The 15809-nt window shown below is 42.7% G+C and overlaps 1 protein-coding gene across 1 annotated transcript in view; it reads right to left on the bottom strand.

Moving 5' to 3' along the window:
- Positions 1-223: 223 nt before the first annotated feature.
- The window catches only part of KCNB2 (potassium voltage-gated channel subfamily B member 2), a 396370-nt gene continuing 380784 nt past the window's right edge, over positions 224-15809 (bottom strand). Inside the window, exon 4 of the mRNA XM_060127780.1 lies at positions 224-2616. Coding sequence (XP_059983763.1) covers positions 457-2616 — 2160 coding nt within the window. The 3' untranslated portion in view covers positions 224-456. The remainder of the gene's footprint in view (positions 2617-15809) is intronic.

The raw sequence follows: 15809 nt of genomic DNA, 5'->3' as shown, positions 1-15809 counted from the left end.
TGCATCCCAAGCCCCGTTATTTACAAAGTTACCCATTTCGCAAGCTCAAAGCACCTTGCCTGGCAATTACGAACTCATGCAATGACATTTCATCCTTTCATGTGCAAATTCTAAAATTCATTGTAACGGAAAAGCTCAAAGTCGAAACTCTGTCTACAATTTGAAATGAAAGGATCAAAAATGTCAGACATTGCAGAAATACCGGTTCGTAATAGAGCTCTCTTTATTTGTTCACTGTTCTTCAGTCATTTTTGTTTGTTTGTTACAAAATGCAGTCTTGATGCTTTATTTAAACAGTACTTAAACTAAACTGTTCATGCCATGCAAAAATAACATTTTATGCACTGTTTTGGGGAGAGGGGCTTCCCACTTTTTAGTTCACCGGCATTATTAACCGCATTTTTAAGAAACAAGTTTTTTGTTTGTTTTTGTTTTTATTATTGCCTTTGTAACTAGTCACATGCTGGTTTCACGTGTGGGACAGTAACCTGTGTCTCCTGGGTTGGAATGAATTTCTGGGGCAAACAAGTGGTTTTCCATCTTGCACCCTTCTTGACTGGTGTCCTTTTTAACTTCCGCCACAGCATGGTAAATGTCTTGCCTACAGTTGTGACTTGTGTCCTGTGGAGAGGAAGCGCCCACAGAGGCCTCTTCTCGTAAAGGGTCTCTTCCGTCACTAGGCTTATCTGCAAAGCAGTTCGGGTTGGAGTCCGCCTGCTTGTCCTGCCTCGTGGTCCCTTGGAGCTCTAAGAAATCATCGTCTTCGCCTGTGTCTATTTCCGTGAAGCTCCTCCTCTCTCTGGATGAGAAAGGAAAGAGTTTCTGCTTGGGAAACCGAGGCGTCAGCCCTTTGGACGGTCCCTGACAATGTGCCGGAACCTCGGCGCCCAGCAAGGGTCTGTCTCCCTGGGAGGGGGTTTCTTCTAAGAGGATGGTGCTGATGAGCTGCGGGGCGGTGAGTGGGAAGTCCGCCGCGGTGACCGGCAGTGGCCTGGCCGTGCTGGGTGGGGTCTGCGGGGCCCCGCCTCTGTTGTCCTTGAAGTTCACCTTGAGCGATCCGGACTTGAGTGGGTTGCTGCCTTTCAGCGAGCTCCTCGGGCTCTCGGCGGCACTGTCCGACTGCGAGGGGCCGTGGGGCCCACCCTGGGACCCACTGGAGTCGAGGTTCACAGTTACGTCGATTGGAGCGTATTCTGGGCTGGCGTCCCTGGCCGCGGGCATCTTCTCTCGGGTTAGGGTGAGGAATGGGGGGGCCCTGGCTCTTTGGTGCTCTTCTATCCGGGCGAGGTCGGGTGGGAACTTCATCTGCAGGTGGCAAGCGGAGGGCGGCGGCAGGGGCGACCTCTCGGTCTCCGTGAAGTCGGTGGCGCAGCTCGTGAAGCTGTCGATGCTGGAGGTGCTCTTCATGTCCACGATGCCCTCGGCCTGCGCCACGGCCAGCTGCTCCTGCGGGCAGATCACCTCCTCCATCTCTATCTCTTCTTCGTACGCAGACGGCCTCTCGGGCTGCTGCTGGCGCTCGGGATTCGGGTGGGAGTGAGGCTGCGTCTTGGTGATCTCGTTGTACAGCATCTCCAGCTTCTGGGCGCTCAGATGCTGTGGGCTGGAGGAAGAAGTGTTGTTCAGCTGCTCGTGGGAGTCTTTTTGGCTGACCTCCTGGTACTTATTCTCGTAAGACTTGTTGGAGCTTGTCTCCGACAGAGCCTTCCGGGCCCACTTCCACCGGCTTGGAGAGAGGCGGTTATCCCCCGTGGAGTCTTTTGTATTGGCCGACTCTCCGGTCTTCTCCACAGCCACGTCTATCAGTTCCATACTGCGAGCAAAGGCATCTTTTAAGTTCATAGAAACGATGCTTCCATTCCTCTTGGCCCGCTCGAGAGCCTCTCTCCTTTTAATGGCCTTCTCCTGGCGTTTCTGCTCCTTGTAAAACTCAGAGAAGTTGTTCACGATGATTGGGATAGGAAGGGCAATCACCAGAACGCCTGCAATGCAGCAAAGGCCTCCCACAATCTTTCCTAATAATGTTTTCGGGTAGATGTCACCGTAGCCGACGGTGGTCATGGTGATGGTGGCCCACCAAAATGAGGCCGGGATGCTGGTGAACTTGGTAGCATCTTCGTCCTTCTCGGCAAAAAATACCAGGCTGGAGAATATCATTATCCCCATGGCCAAGAACAGTATCAACAAGCCCAGTTCGTTGTAACTCCGCCTGAGGGTGAAACCCAGGGACTGCAGGCCTGTCGAGTGTCTGGCGAGTTTCAGGATCCTGAGGATACGCATGATTCGGAAGATCTGGACCACGCGCCTCACGTTCTGGAACTGCAGCACGCTCTTGTTGGACTCCGTGAGGAAAATGGTGACGTAATACGGCAAGATGGCCAGCAAGTCGATAACGTTCAGTGGGCCCTTAAAGAACTTCCATTTATTTGGTGAGGACAGGAACCGTAAAAGGTACTCCATGGTAAACCAGGCGATACACACGGCCTCCACGTGGGCTAACTGGGGGTTGTCATTGGGCTGTCCAAATTCATCCATCTCCTGCAGCTCTGGTAGCGTGTTGAGAGACAGTGCAATGGTGGAGAGTACGATGAACAAGATGGACACGATAGCCAAGATCTGGAAAAGAAAAGAAAGTCAGGTCAGCAAGGCCTCTTAGTTGCTTAGGCAGCTAGGAGACATATGCGTTCACCATTCTTTAAAGGATATGTCTTGCTCAAAGGTATTCCAAGAAGGTGACTTTACAACCCCAAATTCTCCAACTAATACAAATACGTCCACTTTTTATGAGTTCATTTCACTTAGAAGCCTAACGTGTATAAAACAGATAACTAATGAGATAACTAATGCTCTGTGGTAACTTAAATGAGAAGGAAATCCAAGAAAGAGAGGATATACATATACGTACAGCTGATTCACTTTGCTGTACAGCAGACGATAACACAACATTGTAAAGCAACTCTACTCTCAGTAAAAATTAACAATAATAAAAAGAAGCCTAATGTAATATACTTTTTAATTCTAGGGTCTAAGCCATTTGAAAAAAATCCATTCTCCCCACTCCCCCCCCTTGCCCATTGTTCTTAGGCACCTTTGGAAGAGTTTTCGGGGAATTGTCATCTCTCCTCTCTTAGTTATTTGTAATTTTTCTCTCTTAACCACCCAGTTTATGTTTCCTTACATGAATTGCCATACATGGTATATTAGCTAGAAAAAATTCATGATTGCCAGAAGTTTTATTCTACAACTAAAAATGCGAATGCAGACCTATGCGTGGAGAGATAATATGGCCTCAGTACAACAATGTTTCCATAGAACATGTGCAATTTGTGTGGTAAGCACTGAAGTGAGGGAGCCCCCACCCTGGGCTATGTGGCCTCTGACCAGCCTCTGGTGGGAGAGGAGGGTTATGAGCTAACTTCATTCAGTTGAGAAAGGTTTCAGAACAAAGAACTTGAAGATTGTCCATGGTGATCTCGGTTCAGGGATCCCCGTGGGGCAGAGGCAGGGCTGCACCATATCAGATGTGGAAGGAGAGAGGAAGCGCTCAATAAGAAGTAAAAAAAGGATCAGTGACTGAATTTTGGAGTCAGTCATTCTGACCTCTGAGCTTGGCTTTATCGCTTACTGTGTGACTTTGGGCAAGTTACTTAACCTCTCTATGTCTCAGTTTACAGATCTGTCGAATGAAGACAACGATCGTAGTTATTTCATGGCTGTTGTGAAGATTACCCGGCACACAGACATCACTAAATAAATGAAAATTACTCATAGTGTTAGAGGCTGAAATGAACAGGACTTCAGTCTGGAAAGACGAAGACCAAGAACAGGTATGTGGGAAATCTGTAAAACCATGCAGGGTATAGACAGCTTAAGCAGGGGTTTCCTCACTGTAACCCAGTGTTCTAGATTGATAAGGCAAAGCATGAAGATGAAGGTTTGAGGGCAACAGAATAAAGCACTTCTTTGCTTAGTACAGATTGTGCGTCTGGAACACGTGATTCTTGGTGAAGTAGGAAACCTCTCTTACCTAGGTTAGGTCTGGCTTGGTTTCATCTGACCTTTGCCAATGACCTCAAGAGGTATCACTGTTATTATCTGTAGCTCTGAGAAAAGTATCCTGACACTGTTTAAGTTAGAAATTCAGCATTCAGTAGACAATGGTTAAACATCCTGAGGCCACACATCTCAGTAAACATGAGACTGTGAAAAAATTATCTATAACTGACATCAGGACTTCTGAACTTCTCTCCTCTTTATCCTTCTGAGTTTCTCTACTTCTGGGTTATTCTCTTTACCCTTGCTCTTTTCTCCTCTTATGCCTCATTTATACCTTTCATTGTTTTTTCTTCCTGTTTCTTCCAGCTCCCATCTTTCCTCTTAAATCACTTTAGAGTGAAAACCATAGTTTGTTCCAGAATGCACTGCAGAAATGAAGTGAAGATTTAAGTTTTCTTAACTTAAGAAAGAACGGTACTGAGGGGCTTAAAGAACGGTACTGAGGGGCTTCCCTGGTGGCGCAGTGGTTGAGGGTCTGCCTGCTAATGCAGGGGACACGGGTTCGAGCCCTGGTCTGTGAGGATCCCACATGCCGCGGAGCAGCTGGGCCCGTGAGCCACAACTGCTGAGCCTGCGTGTCTGGGGCCTGTGCTCCGCAACAAGAGAGGCCGCGATAGTGAGAAGACCGCGCACCGCGATGAAGAGTGGCCCCTGCTTGCCACGGCTGGGGAAGGCCCTCGCACAGAAACGAAGACCCAACACAGCCAAAAATAAATAAATAAATTTAAAAAAAAAAGAAAAAGAACAGTACTGAATTACTAGTGTTTTATAATTTTTTCTTAAACAAAACTAAGTACTTTTTACCTGAGTATACTTCAGGAGTTCCTTTAAAAATGTGGATCAATGAATGACAGTAGAATAAAGGTTCTCTTCATCTACTCCAGAGACTGTGAAGGCTAAAGTTAGAAATCCCCTCAAGAAGTTTTAGATAAACCCATGGATAATGGATTCAGAGGGTTTATCAAGGACACGTTGGGAATGCTCACCTCAAAGCTTTACCCTCAGGGGCCAATGGAAGGGGGACATTTACAATATTCTGTCACTTAAATATTCTTAGGAAGCATTGGTCGGATTCCGTTTACTCTTATGTTCTTACCATAAGGAACTAGGTTCCTCTGTATTTTCTAGACGGTCACACTGTTCCTGATATACCTTTGGGCATTTTAAGTACGGGGATTGCTGCCAGCATTCTTGTGCTGATAATCTATATTCTAGATTTTCCATATCTTCTTATCTGTTCACCTGCCTGTTTTGGATGCATTTTATTTAGGGCAAGAGCAAGAGAAAAGCAGAAATACGAATGAAACCATTCTACTATCTTCCAACCTTTTAGACAAAGAACAAAGCGGACGATCCAAGGTGGACCTTCACGTTTTCCATGACTCCACAATCTGACCGAGATTGTAGGTCATTTTACTTTCGTATGTAACTTTGGGAAATAATGAACATTGTATAGTTCTGACTTAGTCTATGGTCTGGTTGATGGCAACTTAATGAATATGGCTACTTTTAACACCTGAAAATTTAGCACGGGCACAGCATGATTTGAAGGACATTCTTGAAGAAAAGGAATTACTCAAGAAAAAATATCCAATCACTCAAGCCCTTAGCAACCCCACATTCATGTTAAACTATAAGGTATTGCAGTGCATTCTTTTCTGTCTCATGTTCAATCTGTCAAAACCCATTTGCTATCAATGTAAAGGAATGGTTTATTTTAAATATCTTGTGAAACTTGGAATTCTCCAAGAAAGACAGCACCTTAGACAAATTATTCAATATATACCAAGGATGATGTGTGATGCAATAAGCCAAATGCAAGGTTATTGTTTTATGGTAGAGTTTTTTTTTTAACACAATAAATAGAACAAATGTGAAATTTTGCTCTAAGCTACAGGATACATCTCTAAACATGGATATTTACTTTGGTACAGCAAACCCTTATGGCATTTATGTATTGCTTCATTTATTATAACCATGCACAAGTTAGGTTTTTAATCCTGTCACCTCTAATAACCAGCCTCCAGAGCTGGCTTTTTCGGCTCCAGCAAATAGACTTATGTTTGTATATTGCAAATGAAGTGGAAATTCCAAACAATTACCTGGGTGATATCCGTCAACCCCCTTGGAATTTGGATTACATCATTTCCAAGGTTCCTTTCACCTCTAACATATGGCGAGTCTCTTTCTCAACTAAAACATTGTGCTAATTCCATTCACGTCCGCAAACCAAACCAAGGACAAGTCACAGTTGAGCCCATCATTTTGGTTGAATTGCCAACATATAATTTTGTTGCTTAAGAAATAAAAGATTCAAATGCGAAGGCTTTGTAAAACATCGTACTCTGTATGTTCCAAGCATTTAGTTACTGGAAATAGACATTCTTTCTGGATAACACTTTTCTTCCCTTTTGCATTGCCTGGATAATGATTTAATTCTTCACTTAGACACAGAATTTCAGAGGATCACACAGAGGTAAGAACAGGGCTCCTGGCACTAGCATTACTGGGTCCCAAAAGTTGGTTGCATCGATTTCTGTTTGTGAGAGAAGTAAGGCAGGTGCAAATTTGCCCCTATTTACCAACTTGTTGATTTTATATCTTTTGAAGATAGTGGGTGTTTTGTGGTGGAAAGAACACAGGACAAGGAATTAAAATACATGGCCTGATGAGACCTTCAAGATGGTGGAGGAGTAAGACGTGGAGATCACCTTCCTCCCCACAAATACATCAGAAATACATCTACACGTGGAACAACTCCTACAGAACAGCTACTGAATGCTGGCAGAAGACCTCAGACCTCCCAAAAGGCAAGAAACTCCCCACATACCTGGGTAGGGTAAAAGAAAAAAGAAAAAACAGAGACAAAAGAATAGGGACAGGACCTGCACCTCAAAACAAAAATAAACCAATAAACTGAAAACGTAGGCAGAACACTCTATGACATAAATCACAGCAAGATCCTTTTTGACCCACCTCCTAGAGAAACGGAAATAAAAACAAAAATAAACCAATGGGACCTAATGAAACTTAAAAGCTTTTGCACAGCAAAGGAAAACACAAACAAGACGAAAAGAGAACCCTCAGAATGGGAGAAAATATTTGCAAATGAAGTAACCGACAAAGGATTTAATCCCCCAAATTTACAAGCAGCTCATGCAGCTCAATTTCCAAAAAATAAACAACCCAATGCAAAAATGGGCAGATGACCTAAATAGACATTTCTCCAAAGAAGATCTACAGATTGCCAACAAACACATGAAAGGATGTTCAACATCACTAATCATTAGAGAAATGCAAATCAAAACTACAACGAGGTATCACCTCACACTGGTCAGAATGGCCGTCATCAAAAAATCTACAAACAATAAATGCTGGAGAGGGTGTGGAGAAAAGGGAAACTTTTTGCACTGTTGGTGGGAATGTAAATTGATACAGCCACTATGGAGAACAGTATGGAGGTTCCTTAAAAAACTAAAAATAGAACTACCATACGACCCAGCAATCCCACTACTGGGCATATACCCTGAGAAAACCATGATTCAAAAAGAGTCATGTACCACAATGTTCACTGCAGCTCTATTTACAATAGCCAGCACATGGAAGCAACCTAAGTGTCCATCGACAGATGAATGGATAAAGAAGATGTGGCACAATATACAATGGAATATTACTCTGCCATAAAAAGAAACAAAATTGAGTTATTTATAGTGAGGTGGATGGACCTAGAGACTGTCATACAGAGTGAAGTAAGTCAGAAAGAGAAAAACAAATACCATATGCTAACACATATATCTGGAATCTAAAAAAAAAAAAAAGGTTCTGAAGAACCTAGGGGCAGGACAGGTATAAAGATGCAGACGTAGAGAATGGACTTGAGGACACAGGGAGGGGGAAGGGTAAGCTGGGACGAAGTGAGAGAGTGGCATGGCCATATATACACAATCAAATGTAAAATAGATAGCTAGTGGGAAGCAGCCACATAGCACAGGGAGATCAGCTCGGTGCTTTGTGACCACCTAGAGGGGTGGGATAGGGAGGGTGGGAGGGAGACGCAAGAGGGAGGAGATATGGGGATATATGTATATGTATAGATGATTCACTTTGTTATACAGCAGAAACTAACCTACCATTGTAAAGCAATTATACTCCAATAAAGATGTTAAAAAATAAATAAAACCCATGGCCCTACCTCCGTGGCCACGCGGACAAGCCAGTTTCCTCTGCAAACATCAGTGCCCTCATCTGCAAAATGAGGTGCCTTCCATTTGCCTCACCTGCCTGAGAGGCTTGTTAAGGACCAGACTAGGTCAAGCACATGAAGCATCTGTAAAATGTAAAGTACTATACGTGCTGGAGTTGCGTCTGGAAAAAGCCTTTGGTCAGTGTTGGGAGGGAATAATGAACACAAACCGCTTCTCCCCCATTTAAATACAACTGGAGACCTATTTCGTGTTCATAGTTTAAAGACTTTCAAGCACATTGTTTCCCCTCGCCAGTGGTTTGCATGCCAAACCCAGATAACTGTAGCTTATCTGCCTTAGGACTGAACCATCTAGTTTGCCAATATTTAAGAACTGGACTGAGGTTGGCTGGGTGTGTGGGCGGAATGGGTGAGGTTGGTCAAAGGGTATGAACTTCCAACAATAAAATAAATTGAGTCCCGGGGATGTACAGCAATGGGTTAATAGAGTAGAAGAGAGTAGATCTTAAAAGTCGCATCACAGGAAAAACATTTTGTTACTATGTGAAGTGATGGATGTTAACTAAACTCATTGTGGTAATCATTTCATAATATAGACAGATATCAAATCATTATGCTGTACACCTAAAATTAAATCAATGTTATATGTCAATTATATCACAATTAAAAAAGAAAGAGGTAGACTGAGGTCGCTTCGGGTGAATCTGACCTGCCTTGAGTCTTAAAATATGCAGAAAGTTTTCAAGCTTGGGCCTCCTGAGTGATAATCTGTTTTGTATTCACCAACTTTCAGTACCCCCCCAAAACACATGGGAACTTGGATGCCTTGCACTGAGGTCAGTGCAGATACTTTCTCTCTCTCATCTCCCCCAAACTCTCCTTCCTTCTTTGACAAGTATGTGCTGAGAGGTGAAACTGAGTGAGTTTATAAGCTCTTAACTATATAGCACTCCTGTGTTATCTTCTTAGTGGAATATAGTACATTAAAAAAAACAAAACCTGGTCAGCAATAGGAAACAACATGGGGAAACGTGATTATAAGAATTTGCAGGAGAGAATCAACTTATTTAAGTCGGCAGGAAGGTCTGTGATGAGCATTATTAGAAACATGAAACTTCTTCTATTTTCAGGAAAAGGACAGAGCACAATGACAGTTCTGAGCCTGTAAGCCAAAGTCCAAACCATTTGTTGAGGGAAGAAGTGAGAAGTAGGTAAAAATATCATGACTTTCATCTACCTATCTTCTATTTCTAGCTGTTTCCCAGAAGACTACTGGACTCAGCAAACCAGAAAATAAATCCTGTGATTTGCACCAAAGGAAGAATAATCTAGGACTGTTTGCAGTCCTAATATCTCATATTCCTTGAAACCATGATGCTCTCCTCTAAGGCTGGGGGCCCTTGGTTGACGATCAGCCCTTTCTTCTCACAAATATCCCCTTGCCCTCCCAGGACGAATGAGATTCTGTGCTTAAGTTCTCTGATGATTTGCATATACAAGCATGAATCCCTTATGGGCTAGCACCACATGACTCATGCAAAGAATGAGCATCACTGAAAGGGTCAGTTGATTTTTAATTATTTTGGACCCATGGATAACAGGAGCCCAGAAATTCAACCCCCACCCCCCATCTGTGGACTGCTGAATGAGGGGTTTCAAAAGACTTAGTCATCCACACACAAGCAGATGTCAGCTGGAAGCCTGTATGATGCTTTTCATTTGGGATGGGGTGGGATGTGAGAAGCAATCCAGTTCTGCATACTATCGAATTTTTCTTTTGGTTTTTATTCTCAGATCTGAAACCATTTTTTTGAGAGGAGAGTTTTTGGCTGTCTTATGACTAAAGATACTGTTGTAATATTTTCTTGGTATCTCCTGAAATAAGCTGCGTTTCACAATCCATGATACATTTCTTATTTTAAAAGATTAGATTTGGGGAAGCAAGTCATTAGGTAGAAGGCTGGTGAAGGGAACTTTAATCTCATTCATAGTAACTCTGCAAAGAAAGGAGCAACAGTGAGATAGAGACACCTTTAATCTTACACCCACTCCAGTGATTAGACAACCTCTTTGTAGGTAATTTGTTCTTACAAAGTCTTCAGGAGCCAGAGAGTAAAAATGAAGATGGGCCAAGCTTGGTGAAACACAGGCATTACTGCCTCTATTGGCCCCTGAAGGGCAGGAACTGTGGCTCTTTTATTTAGACTGCTCAGCCTAACTCCAAGAACGCACACCATCAATGTTCAGACTCTTCTCTTTAGTGTGTGAATAACAGATTTTGGGGGAAGGACACAAGAAAGAGAATTAGTGGAGTATATCCTTTGAACAGGATTTCATTTAACTTGATACCTAGAATGTAAAAAAAAAAATCATAGAACAATCAAGTTAGATGAAATCTTGAAGTATGCCATGTCTTACTTTATAGATAAAGAAACAAAAGATTCAGGGATTCTACTGCACCTGGTGGGTGGAGGGGAGGCAATAGTAAGGGACTTAGAGTTGACAAGTCTGAGTTTGAATCCTGCTTCTGATTATTCTATTAGTTTTGAGGACTTGGGCACCACAACTAGCTTTTTTCTAGGGCTTACTATTCCCATATAGAAAATGTGGAAAATAAAGACTTGTTTTGCTTACCTATAGAGCATTGTTTTGAGGATTGTGCTGGCTAATTTTATGTGCCAACTTGGCTAGGCTGTGGTGCCCAGTTGTTGCATCCAACAGCAGTCTGGAACTTGTGAAGGTATTTTTTAGGTGTGATTAATGTTTAAATCAGTAGACTTTGAGTAAAGCAGATTATCCTCCATCACGTGGGTGGGCCTCGTCCAATCAGTTGAAGGTCTTAAGATGACGACAAGTTTTCCAAAGAAGAAGCAATTCTGCCTCGAGACTGTCACACAGAAACCTTTCCTGAGTTTCCAGTCTGCCTGGCCTGCTCTGTGGAATTTTTTATTTTTTTTTTTTAAGATTTGGGTTTTTTTTTTAAAGCCATTGCTTTTATTTATTTATTTTTAAAATTTTAATTAATTAATTTATTTTTTTGGCTGCATTGGGTCTTCGTTGCTGCACGCAGGCTTTCTCTAGTTGCAGCGAGCGGGGGCTACTCTCTGTTGCGGTGTGCAGGCTTCTCATCGCGGTGGCTTCTCTTGTTGCAGAGCACAGGCTCTAGGTGCGCGAGCTGAGTAGTTGTGGCTCGTGGGCTCTAGAGCGCATGCTCAGTTATTATGGCGCATGGGCTTAGTTGCTCCACAGCAAGTGGGATCCACGGATTCAGGGATTGAATCCGTGTCCCCTGCATTGGCAGTCGGATTCTTAACTACTGCGCCACCAGGGAAGTCCTGCTGTGTGGATTTTGAACTCAAGATTGAAACATCAACTCTTAACTTGAATTTTCAGCCTGCTGTCTTGCCCTGTGGATTTCAGACTTGCCAGTCCTCACAATTGTGTGAGGCCAGCTCCTTGATGTCTATCTGTCTGTCTATATCTGTATATAAATACACACACCCCTATATATGCATTTACATATATAGGGTTGGCCAAAAAGTTTGTTCGGATTTTCTGTAAGATGTTATGGAAAAATCTGAGTATATATATATATATTCTATTGGTTCTACTTCTCTGAAGAATTCTAATACGAGAACAAATAAGATAAAATACATGATAGCACTTTGCAAGCTGTAGAGTGCTAAAAAATGTTAATTATTTAAACTTATTTATTCATTTATTTATTTGGCCACGCCACATGGCATGCGGGATCTTAGTTCCCCTACAAGGGCTCGAACCCGTGCCCCCTGCAGTGGGTGCGTAGTGTCTTAACCACTGGACTGCCAGGGAATTCCCCCCAAATGTTAATTGTTATAATTATTCGAGAACTTCCCAAATCATACATCTATTCCTGTTGAGCTGTAAGAAGTTCCTCATTCTTTGTGTGACTCCAATGCCTAGATGGTGGTCCTTCTGACATCCTACAGAGAGAGTGTATTCATGTGCATGGCATAAGTTGGAGGGCCATAAGGAAAGACAGTTTTATTACTTGGTACAAAATGAATCAAGAAGAATTCCCTAAGTTGGACTTTTCTTAACAGCTGCCAACCTCCTAAGATGCCGCATCTTCCACTTACCTGAGCTGAGTGAACTCAGGGAAGGTGAGCAAGTGGAAAATGAAGGTCAACAAATATTACTCTCGAAAACCACATAAAGGGTTTGTTAATTATGTGCCAGTGGGACTCATCCTCAATGTGGGTGGGGAATCAGTAAGTGATTCAACTTTTGAGACCCTTGTAAAGACCGTTATGCTTTCATGTGTTTTTCAGCCGGTTTCATCTTTCCATTCCTTTTTACTCATGCTTGGTGGTTGAACTGGCTTGAATTCCCCCTTCCAGCCAGGCTGGGACCCTCACTGCTTCCTGGGCATGTCATTCCTTTTCATTCCATCAGGCACTGCCTCCCGCATTGTCCTCTATCTGCCCCAATCCTGCCACTTCTCCAGGAAGCCCTCCCTTGCACTCCAGATGACACTGGCGTCTCTCCTCTGAATGCCTGAAGCCTCTATTTCTTGGGTTACCAAATGCACAGAAGGTGTCACGCACACTTCTTGCATTTACTCACGTGGTCTCCCTTTGCAGCCTTGCCTGCACTCACAGAGCTGCCTCCTTGCAAGATTGCCAGATTTAGGAAATAAAGATACAGGATGCCCAGTTAAGTCTGAATCAAATTTTTGTATGAGACAACAAAGTATTTGTTGTCTATAAGAAATTCACTAGGCATTCTGTATTTGATCTGGCAACCTTACCTCCTTGGAATGTTGATCCAGGGGGCAATCCTTGCTCCAGGCTGGCCCCATTGGCTTCTCTTCCTCTTGCAAACCTGAAGTTTGAACTGAGAGGCTTGGAGATTAGGAGTTGCTTGGATGGAGTCACATTAATAGCAGTGTCCCAGAGGAAGGAGCGACAGACAAAGCCCCTCAATTTCTGCCTTGGAACAGTTCCTTCCAATAAGCTGTCTCTCCCCCGCCCTGTATTAGCTTCAGTTGGCCAGAGTTTTGATCTGTTACACCCATAAAACCTTACAATCTTCTTAACTAATCATTTGACAGTTTCATAGGAGATAGTTTTGTTTCTCAAACAGGATTTTCGAATTATGGAAGGGAATGACTACCTATTTTCTATAAGTAGAAACAGAGCAGACACTTTGCAAATCTGTTTTAAATAAATGAATAACCATAAAAAGGGACTGGAGGAAAGGAGAATAGACCTTGAAGAAACCAAGTATTTTCTAATTACCCAAGAATAATAAGATAGGTTCCTAGTCATTTTCTCTTGCTTCCACATGGTCCAAAGTCAGCCAAAAAGCTTTAACCAGCAATAGACTTTTTTAACGACAGAAATTCATATTACAAATATCCCATTTTGTGATAACAGACCAACTTTACAACTTCAGCAAAATAATCATTTCCTGGTTTAAGCTCTGTAATTTTATTAATCCTTTCTGGTTTTTTTTTCATTATGTTGAGCAGATTGCTTTTAAAAAAATTTTTTACCTTATTCTTTGAGAAGCCTGCTTTTGACTGCATATTAACTTTCAGCTTCACCTTCACAGAAGGGTACATTTTCTTAAAAAAAGTGTTGTATTCATTTTATATCACTTTTCTTTTTGCTGAGTATGACTTGGCGCCTCAGTTAATCCAACCAGTGAATAAAGTGATAGTTCCTTGTATAGATATGGGTGGATTCAGGTTTGTGCAATAAATGTTAAGCCACTGAGAAGAATCAATAGTGTAGGTTAACTATTAAAAAGTATATACATACAACTATACTTCAATAAAAAAGAATATGAAAAAGACACACACACACACACACACACACACACACACACACACACAATCACTGTTCCATGTAACCAAAAGTAAAGCATCAGAGGAAAGTCACCAAAAAACTTCATAAAAGCGTAAACTTACAAGTGTTGCATTTAATATTTATTTAAAGTATAATTTGTTAAAATACCATGCCTATATAAATAAATATCTTACATGTGTGAAGACCTAAAACAAAATAAGAAAATGAAAAGAAGCTTCCCGCTCTCTTCTCCTTCTTATTCTCCTTCAATTTTCTAGTTCTTTGAAAAGATAATTCATGAAAACCTGAGGGAGAAAAAACAGATTCTGAACACAGAGTATTTTGAACAGTGGAGTATTTACAGCTCTATCATCCTTCTTTTTCCTATTGGAAAAATGTTTCCTTGCTCTCAGGACAATTCTAATCATAAATCTTCTTTTTGTGAGGGAGGCCTTAAAGGATGGGTAGAAGTTTCCACACAGAAAAGGGGTTAATGGGCACGATAGGCTGACCTCTCAGGATAAGTGAAGCTTCAAAGCCCAGACTATGTGGTTTGCTCAGAAAGTTCCAAGTAATTTTGTTTGACTGGGGTCCTCCATAGGAGTCCCTGGTGATTTCAGGGCTGCTGCATATAAGGGTACAGGCTGTGCACTGGTCTGCTCCAGAGGGCACCAATAAAGAGATTAGAATGTGAACGATGCCTCTGTCATCTGTGCAGTAAACAACTTTCACAAGCTTGCGACAGCCCTGGTTTCTGGGACCCAAGGAGTCTGGTGTGACTGATGCGGGCGGAGGAACAGAGCTGAGCGGGGGTGGGGCGCTTCTGGGAAGTGAGGCAATGGACCAATCCTGAAGGCTGCTGGATGCATTAATGGAGAGTTTGGTGGGTTTTCCTCAAAGTGTGGTCCCTGGACCAGAAGCATCAACATTATGTAGTAACTTGTGAGAAATGCAAATTCGCAGGCCTCATTCCATATATATCGAATCAGAAGCTCTGGAGAGAGGCCCAGCTACCTGTGTTTTCACAAGCCCTCTAGGTCATTCTGATGCTCGCTAAAGCTTGAGGACACTGCTGTCAGGAGGAGAAGCCATAGACATTTTAAGCAAGGGAATGACATGTTCAGATGTGCATTTAGAAGAGCACAAACTAGGATGTGTGGGACAGATAGGGGTAGGGGTGCAAATGAAGACAAGAAGAGAAGTTTCCATTGCAAGGACAGTAGGAAAGGGCAAGAAGGGAAGAGATTATAAAAATGTTCACAGTCGGCCCTCTGTATCCACGGGTCCTGCATCCCCAGATAGGGAGGGCCGGCTGTACTACACCATTTTATATAAGGGACTGGCGCATTCATGGATTTTGGTATCCGTAGGTGTCCTGGAACCAATCCCCCGCAGATGCCGAGGGACCACTCTATAAGCTGGAATTTCAACCTTACTTGCTGTGCAGTTGGGAACTCTAGGACTCTGCCATGTTTATGACTAAGTTTATCAGGGAGACTGAGTAGCCTTGACAGATCTCCATTATTATCTTACACAGGTAGAAACTCTGAGTGATCCTTGACTTAAATAAATCATAATTTGTCTTTGAAAATGATATTTCCTCATATTAAAGAATTCCAATAAGAACTTTAGGGTGTTTTTTGTTTTTTTTTTGTGGTACGCGGGCCTCTCACTGTGTGGCCTCTCCCGTTGTGGAGCACAGGCTCCGGACACGCAGG

Source organism: Lagenorhynchus albirostris, chromosome 17 (assembly GCF_949774975.1).
Source record: "Lagenorhynchus albirostris chromosome 17, mLagAlb1.1, whole genome shotgun sequence".
In the NCBI taxonomy this organism is placed as follows: Eukaryota; Metazoa; Chordata; class Mammalia; order Artiodactyla; family Delphinidae; genus Lagenorhynchus; species Lagenorhynchus albirostris.
The sequence above is the reverse complement of the archived record's forward strand: the minus strand, read 5'-3'. Positions and strand labels throughout refer to the sequence as shown.